Here is a 14,940-nt window from a genome sequence, read left to right as displayed (position 1 = left end):
TATATTTGTAGGGTTGATGTATAGGACTAATAGGAGTAGCAAAACATAAAGCTCCCGAACTATTTAAAGTATCTCATGAAGTGATGCTCATGCATTCAGTCTCCGTTGCATCTTCTTAAGAGGAGTAATATACTTATCATAAAAGGAAAAAGTAGTCAGTGTTCAACTGATGTCAGAAAAAAAGAAGTCAATGTTCAGTTTCTTAATTATGAATATACAAAATTAATGGTGTGATTTCAAAAGAAGAAGTCAATGTTCAAATTAAAAAGTAGAAGTTAGTGTTCAAAAAAGATTACGAAATTGAACATTTACTTCTTCTTTTTCAATGTTCAAGTCAATGTTTAAGAAGAAAGTCATCGCCCCAGCTTGGTGAATCACCGCGCAATGTTTAATTTTCAAAAGAGAAGTCAAAAGAAGAAGTCAATGTGCAATTTGAAAAAGCAGTCAATGTTTAAGTAAGTAACTGAAAGTTGAACATTGACTTTTTTCAAAAAAAGAAGAAGTCAATGCTTACTTTTTCAAAAGAAGAAGTCAATGTTCAGTTAATGGTGTGATTGTGTTTTCTTTTCCACTTACTATTTTAAATATATTGAGATTTTGGTCAGACAATTAAATACAAAGTAGCACAAAAACAAAATAAAAATTTGACAGTTTCTAACGTATTAAAGATTCTATACAAACCATAAACTTTCAATATATACTAATGTTTGTTAAAAAAAAATTATGTTTGACTAGTAGTATTTTTAAATATTATTAGAGAGCATGTCTACATGAATCGTGTATTATTTGTAAATATTACACGATATAAAAATAGTTTAATTGTTTCATTGAACTTTTTAAATAATAATAAAATAAAATAAAACCAAAGATATAAGAATTAAATTCACATAGGATTGTAAAAGTCTAATAAAATAAAGCAAGCTAACAAAACAAAAAAATCAGATAAAAGGAATCAACTTGATAAATATATATTTTTTAAAGTGACATAAAATATGCCAAATCTTTGTTTTAGTTTACTATATTTAAAATGTAAAACGAAAATCATTTTGAATTATAACCATTTAAACTAAACATAAGTTACCATTTTGAAGCAGAAGAATGGCCTGCATGAGGAATTTATCTGGCAGATATCAAGACTTTGCGGGAGAACTTCCACAGCTCAGAGATCGAACAAGAAGGCCGATGGACTAGCACGAGGTGCTAGAACTCAAGCGTCTTTTGTTGTGCACATGGATGACGAGCCACCAACATGATTTACAGAGTCTATATGAGTTTGTAAAAGTCGACGACAAAAAAAAAAACTAAACATAAGTTACGTAAACCCAAAAAAGATTATACAAAAGATTTTTTACTGTACAAGAATTTCGTAGCTAGCTTCGTTACATATTTTATTTATCAGTAATTTTTGTTTTTGATAAATTATATTGGCTGATCCAGTTGGACTCAAGAAGAACACACTTAATATTATAGAGTGGATTACCCCAAAAATGTACCACATTGTCTAACCCGAGTTTAGAATACATTATGACTAATGTCAGATGATGGACCGATCATCTGTTACGGTCCAGTATGTAAACCATGTATACCAAATTCCAAACCCAAACTATCCAAATAGTGAAAATTTTAGTTTTCAGAAGGAATTGAATCTAAAACATGATGTGGGTACATATCAAACCCCAAAGATTGCCACTAAATTTAAATAAATAAATTTTCTCTAATAATATTCAAGAGTTTTCTTTCACCAACAAATTAGCCTTTTTTCTTAACTCTTTGTGTGATATTGGCTAGAGTTAGTCTAGTAAACAAGTCCATCGTTAGTTTCTCACCTGAAAATCAGAGAATAAACTTAATAGATAAAAGTAAAAAAATAAAATATAGAAAAAAGAGTTTCTCCTAGGGTTTCTTATCAGTTTGGCCGCCGTTTTTCGTCTCCGGTGGCTTCCATAGCACCGGAGGCGGCGAGTTTTGAGCAACAGAAGTGGGAAGGAGGGAGGTATCGTCTCTCTCGTTTCTCCTAGGGTTTCTTATCAGTTTGGCCGCCGTTTTTCGTCTCCGGTGGCTTCCATAGCACCGGAGGCGGCGAGTCTCTGTATCTTGTCTCGGTTTAGCGTTCCTGGCTCTTGCTATTTTCTATGGTTTAGATCCTCTTTGTTCCGGGGTGGGTCTGGTCCTTGGCTGGGAGGCGAGTGGAGGCGCGTGGAGAGCTACTCTGTCATGTGGTGATGATTAATCGTCATCTGTCAAAGGTTTAGATATGCTTTGGTTAATTTCTGGTCGTAGTTGTCCGGATCTCTGTGCTGATTTTTGGATCTGAGATTCTTTTCTCTTTGACGCTTGGATACATGTTGGTGTGTTAGTCTCCTCTTTTCGTTTTGGCTCATCTCCTGTGTCTTGCCTCCACTCAACGGAGAGGGTGAATCCTCTAAATCCTTTTTTGACTCAAAGATTGACCTTTAGTCTCTCTTCATCTCTGGTACGGCAGTGGCGTTTTGGCGACCGTGAGCAGAACAGGTTTAGCATCGTTGTTGTGATGAAGTTGGTTAGTGTCACCTCTCCATTCCTAGTTGTGGAGGAGTCCTTGCTGCATCTTTTAATAAGAGTTTGGTTTGTTCCCGAATTGTTCGATGATCTCTGTTAATTCCTCGGTGGCTTCTCCTTGGATGCTTGAAGCAGTAAAATGAGGTTGAGGCGTTGGTTCATTCGGAAGAAGATGCGGTTGGGAAGGTTTGTTCCAGGTGTTTCCGGTTCAGGGTTACTTGTTTCAGGGGCGGTATGTGTGTTTGATGCTATTCGGCGTGGTTCTGGCTTTGCACCGTGGACAGGAGAGTTCAGGTGAATTTCGGTTATGTTAAATTGCCGCTTGTTCGTTTGGTTAACCGTGGTCTCTTGCTAGACATCCGGTTCTCTTAGGCCTTGTCTTTGTCATCTTTGGTCTTTTTAAGGTTCATACGAGTGTCTCGTTGTAGGAAATTGGTTTGAGTTTTAAAGTTATGTTTCAGTTTTTCTTGGATGCCCTTGTGATGGGTTTTAGTCTCCTGTTGTTTGGGATTGTGTGTCTCCGGGGATATCAACGTGTTCCGCCGGCTTTTGTGTAACAAGATGTATTGCATCCAGTGTTTAATATAAATCATTTGACGGGAAAAAAAAAAAGAAAAAGGAGTTTCTGAAAGAGAACCCAATAGAACCCCTCTAGATAGTCTAAATACAACTGTTGATTCAGATTTAAGACATAACTAGATTTTCACCGCATCCGTTAAAGGGTGGATATATTTTTTATTTTAAAATTTTAGATATGTAATTTTCATATTTGTGTTTTCTTATTATCATATTTGTGTTTTCTGATGCTCTAAAGAACCAACCAATTTTCCTATGTATCATAGTTGTCAAAAAAATTCCTTTCAAAGACTGATATATTATTTATTTTACTTTTTTAGAAATTTAATTTTCATATATGTATGTTACTTTGTCATAATATTTCTGTTTTCTTTATAATCATATTTGCGTTATTTTTTTAATTATTATTAGTAAGAGGTTTTGAATTGTATTGAATTTGTGATGTTTCATAACTATAAACTTGTTCCCAGTATTTTGAAACCCGATCTACACCCATAGTTGAACTGGTGATTCGATATATAATCCGGTTTGGGTTTTAAGAAAAAGTCAATATTTAATTATCCAGTAAAACTCACAAAACCCGCTAAAACCCAGAAGCCGACTATCAGTTGAACCACTGGTTGAACCAATGTGTAACTTTTAGTTATTTTTTATATTATTAGAATCTGTTTGTATTCTAATTAGGAAGTTGGTTTTTGACCCGTCCTTTAAATGGACGGGTATATTTTTTGTTGCACATATTGTTTAGAAATTTTATTTTTATTATTTAGTTTTTCTTTGTAATCATATTTAGGTAAAATAAGTTTTAAAATTATTAGTAAGAGGTTTTGATAATTGTATTAAATTTTTGATGTTGCAAAACTAAATATTTGTGCTATAGCTATTTTACATATTAATTTTGTAATTTTTACATATTCTTTAGAAATTTAATTTTTATATTTTAGTTTTTATTTGTAATTATATTTGGGTAAAATATTTTTAAAAATTATAGTAAGAGGTTTTGATAATCGTATTAAATTTGTGATGTTGCATAACTAAGTATTTGTGCTATAGCCAATTTACATATTAATTTTGTAATTTATTCCTAAATAGTTATTAACTTAAAAAAACAAAATATAGTTACAATTTTGTTTAGTAAACAAATAATGATTAAATAGGTAAAATTATATGTTTTCATTAAATTATATATATATATATCAAACATATTTGAGAATATATAGGCATGTTCATCAAAAAATATTAAGAAATTGAATATCATTGGGCTTTTTCCAATTGCACATTTGGATGAATTATATGGAACATGTCATATATGGTCATTATAGTCGAACATGTCATTATAATTTTTACATGCTCAAATATATTACGTAAACGTGGGATTTTAATTAGTGAAGATGAGAGTAGTGGATACTTATAGTCTAGGAATAAAGAAGAGGTTATGATTGGTTCAAAAGAAAGGAGAGGTTCTGATATATAAGGTTATGTAATAGATAGATATATGTAGAATATTGCAGTTAATATTTTGAAAATAAATTCAGTTAACCCAACTATTATCAATATGATTCCAAGGGTGGGTATATTTTTTGTTTTACATTTTTAAGAAATGTAATTTTCATGTTTGTGTTTCTTTTTTGTAATCATATTGTGTTTTTCTGATGCGGTAAAGAACCAACCAATTTTCCTATGTATCATAGTTGTCATAAAATTTCCGGGCGAGTTTAGTTTTTTGTTTAATTTTTTTTTTTAGAAATTTAATTTTCATATATGTATGTTATTTTGTAATGATATTTGTGATTTCATTGTAATCATATTTGTGTTAACTTTTTTTTAATTATTATTAGTAAGAGGTATTGATAATTTGATTGACTTTGTGATGTTGCATAACAACTATACACTTGTGCTAGTCATTTAACACATTCATTTTTTAATTATTCGTAAACACTTTAATGTTCCAATAGTAATTAAATAAATAAAAATATATAATTACACATATAATTTAATATATGGGCGGTGTGTTCAAATAAGGGCGGGTGTACTAATAGATTCCCCACGAATTTAGGTTTAGCAGTTATCATTCTTAACCATTTACATTATAAAATTACTCAAGCTCCTTTAACAAGTTATATTAATATGAAGATATAAGCAGTTACATATACATTTCATTTCTTTTCAAATTGGACCCAACTATTATCAATAGGAAATGTTCCTGTTTTTATAGTATTGATAATTTTAATTAGATAAAGAAAAGAGTTACAGTAATAATATAAATCTGACAAGAATCCCTTTCGAGAACTTTTAGTGTTGAGGGTGCTCTATACTCCAATAAATTAGGGTCAACTTAAATAATTTTCTCATTGAAAAGTATAAAATCAAAATAATAATGAACGGGTGTTCTTTTTTTTTGGGGGGGGGGATATTTTATTTTTGTACTTATCTTTCGAAGATGTAAAAAGTTCGTTTGATTGTTTGTTTGTTTATATTTCTTTCTAGGTCCCATTAATACATCATTTGAATGTATCTATATTATTAAAAGAGAAGTACAAAAATAAAATATCCCCTAGTTTTTTAATTTATTTACAAAGTTCTAAATTATTAATTAATCTACCTTTTAGAATTTTTTGTCTTTTTATATTTAATTAATGCATTTCTAAAATAAAATTCTAACTAAAAATCATGGTAACAACAATTAATAAATCTAGATTTAGTATTCTTTATCTTTTTCTGTTATATGTATGTTAGGAAATAATTAATAAACCTAGCTTTAAATAGTTAATGAACAATATTGTTTTAAATTCTATATAATTATATATTTATTATTTCTTAATAATAACTAAAATAAAAGTTATATAAAAATGAATCATTTATGTAATATACAGATTAATATATAAATATATTTTCAATTGTTGAAAATTATAAAATATATAGCACCATATATTTTAAAAAGTATATACAATATTTTTATCATACATTATCATAAAATTTTAATCCATGAAATTATAAAATTCATTGTGCAGATATATATGTCATATTCTAAAATATGGATAATACAATTTATGATTTACAAGATAAAATAAGATTACTCAATATAAACTATAAAATTATTGTATTTAGAAATGTCATATTAACCAATTATTTAAATGGGTAAAATTTAAAATATATATTATCACTTATACAAATAAGTATTTATTTATAAAAATAAAAAGAAACACCACGTGGATGCATTTTTCCGATATTTGATTTGTTTATATGATACCGATAAATTGTTAACTGCCGCAAAAATAACTTAGTGTAATACAACTAATTTTAACAAAAACATCATTCGATACAAACAATAAAAAACTATAAAAAAAAATTGTGTGGTTGCATGGGTCAAAGTCTAATATATGCAGTGGCGGAGCCAGAATGTTGGCATATGGGTCAGAGGTGGATTTTGTGTTAAAAAAAATTTACTGGTATAATTCTATAAAAGTTATGTAACTATTGGTAATTTTAGTTAGATGACCCATGTAATATATGCTATTTTTTAGAGTCTGACCCTCCTAAATAATTTTCCTACCTCCGCCACTGAGTATCTATCTTATTAAAACAGAAACATTGTAATGGACCTAACTATTATTTTGTAAGATTTTAAATTAAATGCACACTCTCTTGTATAGGTATATGATATCCACATGAATTCATTAATAGACTGAGACTCTTTCTTTTATTTTGTTGGTTTAGGAAATAAATGGTCCAACGCTAATTAAAAGATTTGAAATGTATTCATGTTCATAATCATACGATTAGCAACTCCATCTTTTCTTTATTTAAGTTAGTGCATAGTTGCATACGATTATTGTTTAAAATTGTCCTCGGGTTCAACATAACATATTATGTACAAATATATGTACAGATTTTATTTACCTCTATATTACGTAATGTGTAATATTATTAAAATTGAATTTAATACCACCAAACCTTAAGAATACATATAAACATTTCTTTGAGAATATATCTTCTCTATTAAAAAAGATGTATCATTTTTATCTACTATAAAATAGTCATATGATTATAATTTTATTATAAAATAATTTTAATTAGAATTTTATTATAAAAAATAAAATAAAACCAAATTTTATTATATTAGTCTACTGTAAATGTTCATTATACATTTTTGTCTACATAAATATATAAAATACCAAAATTTTAACAAATGTTTGACTAATTATTTTATATTAGTTTAATATCTTAATAAAATTGAAATTATGTGTATATGCACGGATCTGAATAGTAATGTTAACTAGACATATAAATATAAATATAACTATTATAAAACTAAAAATATATAACACTAAAAATATTAAATTTATTTATAAAACATGTTTAATAGATTAACAAAATGACCCATAATTCTATATTTACAATTATGGGTGATTTCGCCAATAAGATATATTAGGAAATTGCCTTAGAGAATATTTGTGTAGTATATATTCGATGCATATGATTATTTACATAACAGATATAGATATCTCGAATTTTACTTTCAAAGAAAATATTTTATGGAAAAATACATTCACCAAGTCATTACAATTATACATAATATCTCGGTAACCATATACTGTGATTTGGTATTTATTATAAATTACTTAATTGGTTTAGTATATATATCGGTGGTACATTATTGTTACCCTAAAATTAAACTATAAATACTGATCTTCTAGATCATCTTTACACACCCACGATCACTTCCAAAATAATAATAATAATAAAAATGACGAAACTAAACAATTTTTGTTTATATATCAGACACATGTAATATATTACACATCAGAATATAATAAAATTCACCGAGTAAATATGTAATAATTGTTTTTTAAATAATTAATTTTATAATGTACAAAAATAAATAAAAAATTTTCATAACAATAAAAAAACATATCTCATGCTTCCAAAAAATATGAAAACCCGCCCGATCGGGCGGGTCATGATCTAGTATGTACTAAAGGCCAGATACAAACTTTTTATTTAATCAACTTAAACAGTGAATTATGCCTTACTTGCTTCTAAATTCTAGCCTACAGAATCTTTTATGCTTATGTGTGTTTGCTTGTCTTATGAGTCATACTATACTTCTATACTAATCTTTTTTTACTCTTTTTTTTTTAGTTTCGATATCTCTTTTATGTTCATTGTGTTTTGTCCTTTGTATTAGCTAGCTATGTGTTCTTGTTCTTCCTTCTTCATAAAAACACAAACACAATTTAGTAAGACAAGTTGTTCCTCGTTCTTCCAATTCCTCGCAGCTTACTTCCAAGCTCTCTCTATTTGCTTCATGGAGTCTCTAAAATCAAAATGCAAAACTCTCATCAATGTGAGCCAACCAGAGAACCAATAGATCAAACATGTTTGAACGTAGCAAAAGTTGAAGAAATGTTAATATTTTCTATATTTATGGTGGTTTTTGTGTGTAGAGCATAAACTGTTTTGGATACCGAAAAAGTGGAAGATCTTTAGTTGTGGAAGTCGATGAGCTATCAAAGGGGCTCAAGATCCAAAGGAAGGTTGTGAAAAAAGATGGTGGTTCATCAGACGGTTTCTGGAGCACAAGTACATGTGATATGGAGCACAATGTCACGATTCGATCACAATCTTCAAACCCGCCTTTTGATCCCCGGTTCAGCACAAGCAACTCTACCCAATTCGTAAACCATGGTAATCTATCCTTGGTGTTATGAGAGGCCTCGGTTGATTTATAATACTTCATTCGTTCCATGGATAGTGTAAATGCTAGTAAGTTCATTAGAAACAAACTACACAGTAAGCATAATATAGACCGGCTGCATACGTTATGTGAATTTGCATATGCATGTCAGACCACAAACATTATATTAAAACGCAACTCTACGTTTGCTTCTTCCTTCAATTTTTTATTTGAAATGCTTTTTCATTCTTTTACATTTGATAGTTTGCTTTTAAGTTTCTTTTTGCAGAAGCAAGTAATATTATTGTTCAATCAAGTTTTGATTTATTCAATGAATAGAATTAAACGCGGATATATATCTTGGAAGTATAGAACAAAACTTTTTGCATCAATCTTTCGAATACAAACTATAACAAATTATTATATATATATATATGTTACTTCTATATTTCCTCTCATTGAAGGGCTTGCTCAATGGAACCAAACAAGACAACAATGGCGTGAATGCAGAACCAGCCAACAATGTCGAGTTTCGGAACCTGCAATAAGGTGACAACCAATGAACAATCTTCTTAATGAAAAATTGTAACTAGTGTTTATTTTTATAAAATGTGCGAAAAATAACAATACTGAAGTATTTGTTTCTATATTGAATATATATATATTTGGTTTCCTGAAACTTTTCAATGTTAAGATGAGACCCGTACTTCTAATTCGTACACTCTGATAAATTTTCAGCTGGGACTCGACATATGACAGCTTATTGAGCACAAACAAGCCTTTTCCTCGACCGATACCTCTTCAGGTGGTTTATTTCCTGCTTAAGAGTCAAGACACTACATATGTTAACTGTAATACAAGATTGTTTAGATTACTTTCATCTTAGTACTGTTATTATTGATAAGAAAACTAATTAACATCAACGATGATGATGATGATGCAATGTTATAGGATATGGTGCATTTTCTTGTTGACATTTGGGAGGAAGAAGGCTTGCACATGTGATACATTTAACAAAATATTTTACACATAAGAAAGGCTAATAAACACAATTTAAATGTATTTTTTCCTTAAGTTCGATGTGATTCTTTTGTTATTTTGTAAAACACAGTATATATCATTGTAGCTAGTACATTTCACCGGAGAGATCTGAATGAAACAAAATATGAAATCTGATTAGGTTCTGGTCTTTAAACCCTGGGATTAAAAAAATGATAATACCTTGTGTTGTAAGTAATGCAGGTGTGTGAGTATATATGTTGAACTTTACTTTCCAGCATATCTTTTTGTGGAACATAACAAAAGAAGCTATACCAAATAGAGAAAGAAAGAATACAGAGCGAACGCACAATCTCCTGTATTCACCTTTTAAGAGACAAAGCATCAAAAAGAAAAAGAATAAGATTTTGACATCAACATCAAACATAGAAATATTTGAAAGCAGCAACCTTTAGAACCAAACCCATATGATTCTTTTCACACTTTTACCCATTTCTTTTCAGATAAGTTTTGGTCCAAGATATTATATAAACAAAAATATCATACGGTTTCTTTTCTTCTTTTCCTCCTTAATTAATGCAAGATGAGTCTTGAGAGTAAATAGTATATATCTCAGTGCTCAACAGCAACCGCTTCAGATACCTCAATGGACTCAGCTCTTTCTTCATCTATCCTTGGAGATACAATCTCATCTGAGCCTTCTGCATTAGCATTAGAAGATGCTACAGTCACTTGTGCTTCCTCTTCTGTGAGATGGGAAGACTGGTTTGAAGTTTCTGCATCTTTTCCAGGTCTCTTTCTTTCAGGTTTCACCTTTGCTGATGTTGTTGCGGCTTTTCCATCGGGGAGAGCTGTTTTCTGAGATGGCAATCTTGGAAGCGACTTGCGCAACGGTTGCTTCTTGTGATCAAATGTTGGCACAATACCCTTGGAAGTTGAGTTACCTTTAGAAGCTTTCTCATCTAGGCTCAGTCTACCTAAGCGAGGAGTTTGAGTTTCTTCAGAATCAGTCTTCTTTCGTCCAAGTTTTGGAGATTTTGGTCTTGTTGGTGGTATCTACTTGGAAGTAAATAACAATGAGAACTAGTACTTCAAGAAAAAAGTGAGATCATGGTTGTTGAAGAGAGCATAAAGTACCTTCTTTAACTCTGTTTTAGGAGGCTGAGGATCTTGATAAAAGCTAGGCATAGGTGTGGCTTTGAAGTTCAAGCTCTTTCTTAGCTTCCTAAGCTCAGCTTCTTGTGCTTCCTGCGCTAGTACCAAAAGTAAGTAGAGAACACTATGACAAAGAAGAGGGTTTAGGAAGACAACCTTGGACTTGGCTTGCATGTTATTAATCTCCTCTTCTTTCGCGTGAGTCTTTTCCTCAAGCTTAACATAGAACTGCACCATACGTAAAAAAGAGATATGATTACTGTTTCTGAAGAGAGGACAAGCAAGTGGATGGAAACGCCAACCTCTCTTCTCTTTTCAGCACGTTGGTCACATTTGAAACTGAACCCATAATTTGGAAGTGCACCAACTTTTCGAGGTTTGCCATCGTCTGCTTGCGGGCTACTAAGAAACCATAAAATTTATATAATCAACATAAAGAAGAGCCAAATGCAGAAAGGCCAAGGAAAGAAGAGGTGGTAAAGGTAAAGGTGAAATAAATACTTAGAAGAAGACTGAGTATCATCGTCAGATGTTTCATGGACTTGTTTCTTCTGAGGCTTTGCTTTCACCTTGTCCCTGTAACAAAAGATAATTGATAAGACTTAGCACCAATGCCCTAGTCTTCAAGACCATAAGAAAAGAAACTCTGCTTATGTTTTTTTTTTTTAAATAGGACTCAGTACCCTGTGGCGCTTTCAGCAGGTGCAGATTCTTGCTTTCCATGCTAATATGTCACAAGAAACCATAAATTATCATCAGCTAGAAGACGTAGAAGTAAATTGTGAGGGATAATTACCTCAGTGAGTTCAGCTTCTCTACCATTGACTGATGTGCTCTTTAAAGACTTTGTTGTGTGAGCATTAGGAGCAACCGAACCATTTGATGCTACTTCCACTTTAGCATCTGCACCTTTGTTCTCTCTCTTCATTTTGATATGAACCGATGGAACATTTTTACCACTTAAGAGTTTCTCATGCTTCAGCTTCCGTTGAGCCTTTTGGCCTTTAATACTCTTCGGTTCATCTACACTTTCAACTTGTGTACCCTTACCCTACAACAGAAAAAGTGAGAATAAAAAAAAAACCCATTTATCTCATGACCAGAGTAGATTAACCATCCAATCCAAGAGTCACCAACCGCAGCTGCAACCTCTTTGGAGTGTTCAGTTGCATCCAAAGTGGAACTATCTCCTGAATTCTCATTCTGACTTTCTGAAGTAGTATCCATGGTTTCGCAAGAAGTAACACCATTTTCCATTGTTAAACCACCATTTACAAGAGCAGGTTCAGCCCCATCAGCAACTAAGATAACTTCAGCATCCATAGTAAAACTACAAAAAACAACATATATGGAACCTGTTATTAATCAACACTGTTAAAGTGACCAAGACTCAAAGCTACATTCTAACAGTGTTGAACATGAAAAAACAAAAGACCTATTCCTAATATATATATATATAAATGGATCCATAGACAATAATACTCAATCAGCTTAGTCATATACACCTTCCTGAATCGATCTAAGTAAATGCAAAGCTAATCCAGAAACAGAAGCAAATCTAAATCAGAAAAAAAAAAAAAATCTAGTGATACTGATGCTCAGTAGCCATGGCAGTGAAGCTAATCGGTTAAGTGGCACTAAAAACATCGATCTACCGACACACGAACCAAAGCAATGAAAACGGACACGTAGACTAGTTAAGTTCCTCAGATTCATAAGAACTTCAAAATAACCAAACAAAGAAAAATATTTAAAAAAGAAAAGAAGAAGAAGATGAGAACACTAAGACGCACATCTTCCTCACCAAACGCAGTCCCTAGAGAAAATCAAACATCCATTGAATCAAACGTCGAAGAAGGAGGATGAGGTTTTATAGAGTATGAGATTTCGGTTTGTTCTTCAGTGATTCTCAGGGATGGATGGATTCTCTTCGATTCTGTCTGTGAATTGAAAAAGAAAAACAAATACAAAGAGAGAGCCTTTTTTTTTGTGAAGACAGATAAAAGATAAAACGATTTGATATTTATTACAGCGTCTGTCCGAAATCTAAGTGCCACGTCAGTTACGGTTACTCGACGGTTTTGTTATTTCCTTTTAATATTTTTTATTAATTGATGTTTGAAATTAAACACATAAATTAAAAATATTATATTTTTATTTTAAGTAAAAGCTTTATTAGTTAATTAGTATATACATAAATACAGTTCAATAGTAATAGAATAAACAACTAAATATAAAAGCTAATAAGTTTTATAGCAAAACTGAAAATATCATCCAATTTATAATAAAACAAAATCAATTGATGATAAAGAATAAAGTAAGCATAGTTTGTAAACATCATCTGTTTCATTGTAACTGTTATTTTGATATTTTTTTACGAAGATTAAGAAAGTTTTATAATAGATTAATATATTTTTATTTAATGTATTATTAATTAAATAAAATGATTTAAATAAAAATCTATTGGTTATTTAAAAGGATAAAAGTAAATTTAATGTACAAAATTACATTGAAATTGTACAATGACACATATTTTGAAATAAAATAAAAAACTTAAAATGAGATTTATTATGAAACAGATGGAGTATTCATTATATTATAAATAGTTTAGACTTGTGTTAAAAATGACAAATTATAAAGTATTTATTTATAGATAATTAAATATTTAAAATAATTATTTAATTTTTCAAAATAAACTTTGAATTGATCATTTCAAGTACATATATATTTTTAATATTTATATTTATTATTAGTTTTAAATTTTTTGGATTATTTGTTTGGCTTCGATTATTAACATTTGGGGTTTGGATTTATTCTGTATCAGCCTACAAAATCAGTTCAAATATTTTATATTTCGGATTGATAATGGGTCAAAAAATTTGGTTCTGGTTCGGTTTAGATTTTGGGTTCTGAATTTTGTACACAGCTCTACTAGCTAATACAGATAATTTGAAAGATATTGAATGGATTCAGTGCAGAATATAAGGTAAAATCCATATCCATACATCTTTTAACAGATATACGCATAACAAAACCTTCAAATGTAATGAATCTTATACAGTCACGTATCCTTGTTGATGTACATAGTCATATTTCACTTTTGAGTAAGATCCACTAACTGAACTTAGATGGTACATTTTAGAAAAACATATGAAAAGCTTGGGTTTAAGAAAAGACATGAGTGGTTGGCCAAAAAAAAAAGAAACATAAGTGGGATAGTGGGAAGTGGGAACCAAGTCCAAATGGGTACTAAAAGAAACCCGAATATCGGGGGTTTGGATATGATTAGATTGCTTTAAATTATCTCTTTGGTTTAAATATGTAAATTTATCAAAGAAGCCTTCGCATTTTCTTAATCAAACGATTTACACTATTCCTAGAATTTTTAAAGAAATAAATTGGGATATCTAAACATATAATATATCATTAAATAACTATAAAATCAACAATTTTATATTTTATTAAATAAAAATTACGAAATTACCTAATATAATTTAAATATATAAGATAATTAACTATTTATAATAATAATAAAGATTTGATAAAATTCTATTAACTATTTACCATTTTATTTAATTTTAAATTCTTAAAATACATTATCATATAATAAAAATTAGATTTTTTGCATATATTATACTTTAAAATTTTTAATTGACTATAAATTACTCAAATTATTAAATATATTATATACTACACTAAACACTTTGTAATCAATGGTTTAATTTTTTTGTTATGGTCAAAGTACAAATGATCATAAATATATATGAATATGAAGTTTCATTTAATATATTTTCTTATTAAATATATATATATTTATTTATATACATATATGTATGTATATTTTAATTAATGCTTATGTTAAACTATATGCCATATAAAATATATAAATATTTTAATTTTGAAAGTTTTATAAACACGCATGTATCATAATTGAATTAATAAAATTAAATATTTTAACAAATTTAATTTGATCAAATCAAAAAAATATCTTTCAT

The 14,940-nt window shown here is 29.7% G+C and overlaps 2 protein-coding genes across 5 annotated transcripts; one reads left to right on the top strand and one right to left on the bottom strand.

Moving 5' to 3' along the window:
* Positions 1-8,251: 8,251 nt before the first annotated feature.
* Positions 8,252-10,045, top strand: LOC108822581 (uncharacterized). Of its 2 annotated transcripts, XM_018595694.2 has the most exons (5): positions 8,252-8,461; positions 8,562-8,802; positions 9,256-9,340; positions 9,530-9,596; positions 9,743-10,045. In XM_018595694.2, the coding sequence occupies exons 1-5, from the start codon at positions 8,309-8,311 to the stop codon at positions 9,794-9,796; spliced, it is 600 nt and encodes a 199-aa protein (XP_018451196.1). In that variant the 5' UTR covers positions 8,252-8,308; the 3' UTR covers positions 9,797-10,045. The 2 variants fall into 2 exon arrangements, with proteins under 2 accessions (XP_018451196.1, XP_018451197.2); XM_018595695.2 differs by lacking the exon at positions 9,743-10,045 and having other exon boundaries at positions 9,530-9,736.
* Positions 10,046-10,205: 160 nt separating this feature from the next.
* On the bottom strand, positions 10,206-12,936 carry LOC108822579 (protein WVD2-like 5). 3 transcript variants are annotated; one of them, XM_018595691.2, is made up of 9 exons: positions 12,739-12,936; positions 12,083-12,275; positions 11,742-11,996; positions 11,629-11,669; positions 11,447-11,521; positions 11,248-11,347; positions 11,102-11,173; positions 10,928-11,038; positions 10,206-10,846 (listed from the first exon to the last, which is right to left on the bottom strand). In XM_018595691.2, the coding sequence occupies exons 2-9, from the start codon at positions 12,266-12,268 to the stop codon at positions 10,403-10,405; spliced, it is 1,284 nt and encodes a 427-aa protein (XP_018451193.1). In that variant the 5' UTR covers positions 12,269-12,275; positions 12,739-12,936; the 3' UTR covers positions 10,206-10,402. The 3 variants fall into 3 exon arrangements, with proteins under 3 accessions (XP_018451193.1, XP_018451194.1, XP_018451195.1); XM_018595692.2 differs by having other exon boundaries at positions 11,248-11,344; XM_018595693.2 differs by having other exon boundaries at positions 11,742-11,990.
* Between the last annotated feature and the right edge of the window lie 2,004 nt (positions 12,937-14,940).

Source organism: Raphanus sativus, chromosome 8 (genome assembly GCF_000801105.2).
Source record: "Raphanus sativus cultivar WK10039 chromosome 8, ASM80110v3, whole genome shotgun sequence".
NCBI classification, from domain to species: Eukaryota; Viridiplantae; Streptophyta; class Magnoliopsida; order Brassicales; family Brassicaceae; genus Raphanus; species Raphanus sativus.
The sequence above is the reverse complement of the archived record's forward strand: the minus strand, read 5'-3'. Positions and strand labels throughout refer to the sequence as shown.

Coding starts and splice junctions, on each gene's coding strand:
- LOC108822581 (XM_018595695.2), top strand. CDS start 8,309: ATGTGTTCTTGTTCTTCCTTCTTCATAAAAACACAAACACAATTTAGT. Junction 8,462..8,561: donor AATGCAAAACTCTCATCAAT/GTGAGCCAACCA, acceptor TTTTGTGTGTAG/AGCATAAACTGTTTTGGATA. Junction 8,803..9,255: donor TACCCAATTCGTAAACCATG/GTAATCTATCCT, acceptor CTCTCATTGAAG/GGCTTGCTCAATGGAACCAA.
- LOC108822579 (XM_018595691.2), bottom strand. CDS start 12,268: ATGGATGCTGAAGTTATCTTAGTTGCTGATGGGGCTGAACCTGCTCTT. Junction 11,997..12,082: donor CCAAAGAGGTTGCAGCTGCG/GTTGGTGACTCT, acceptor TTTCTGTTGTAG/GGTAAGGGTACACAAGTTGA. Junction 11,348..11,446: donor GATACTCAGTCTTCTTCTAA/GTATTTATTTCA, acceptor ATGGTTTCTTAG/TAGCCCGCAAGCAGACGATG.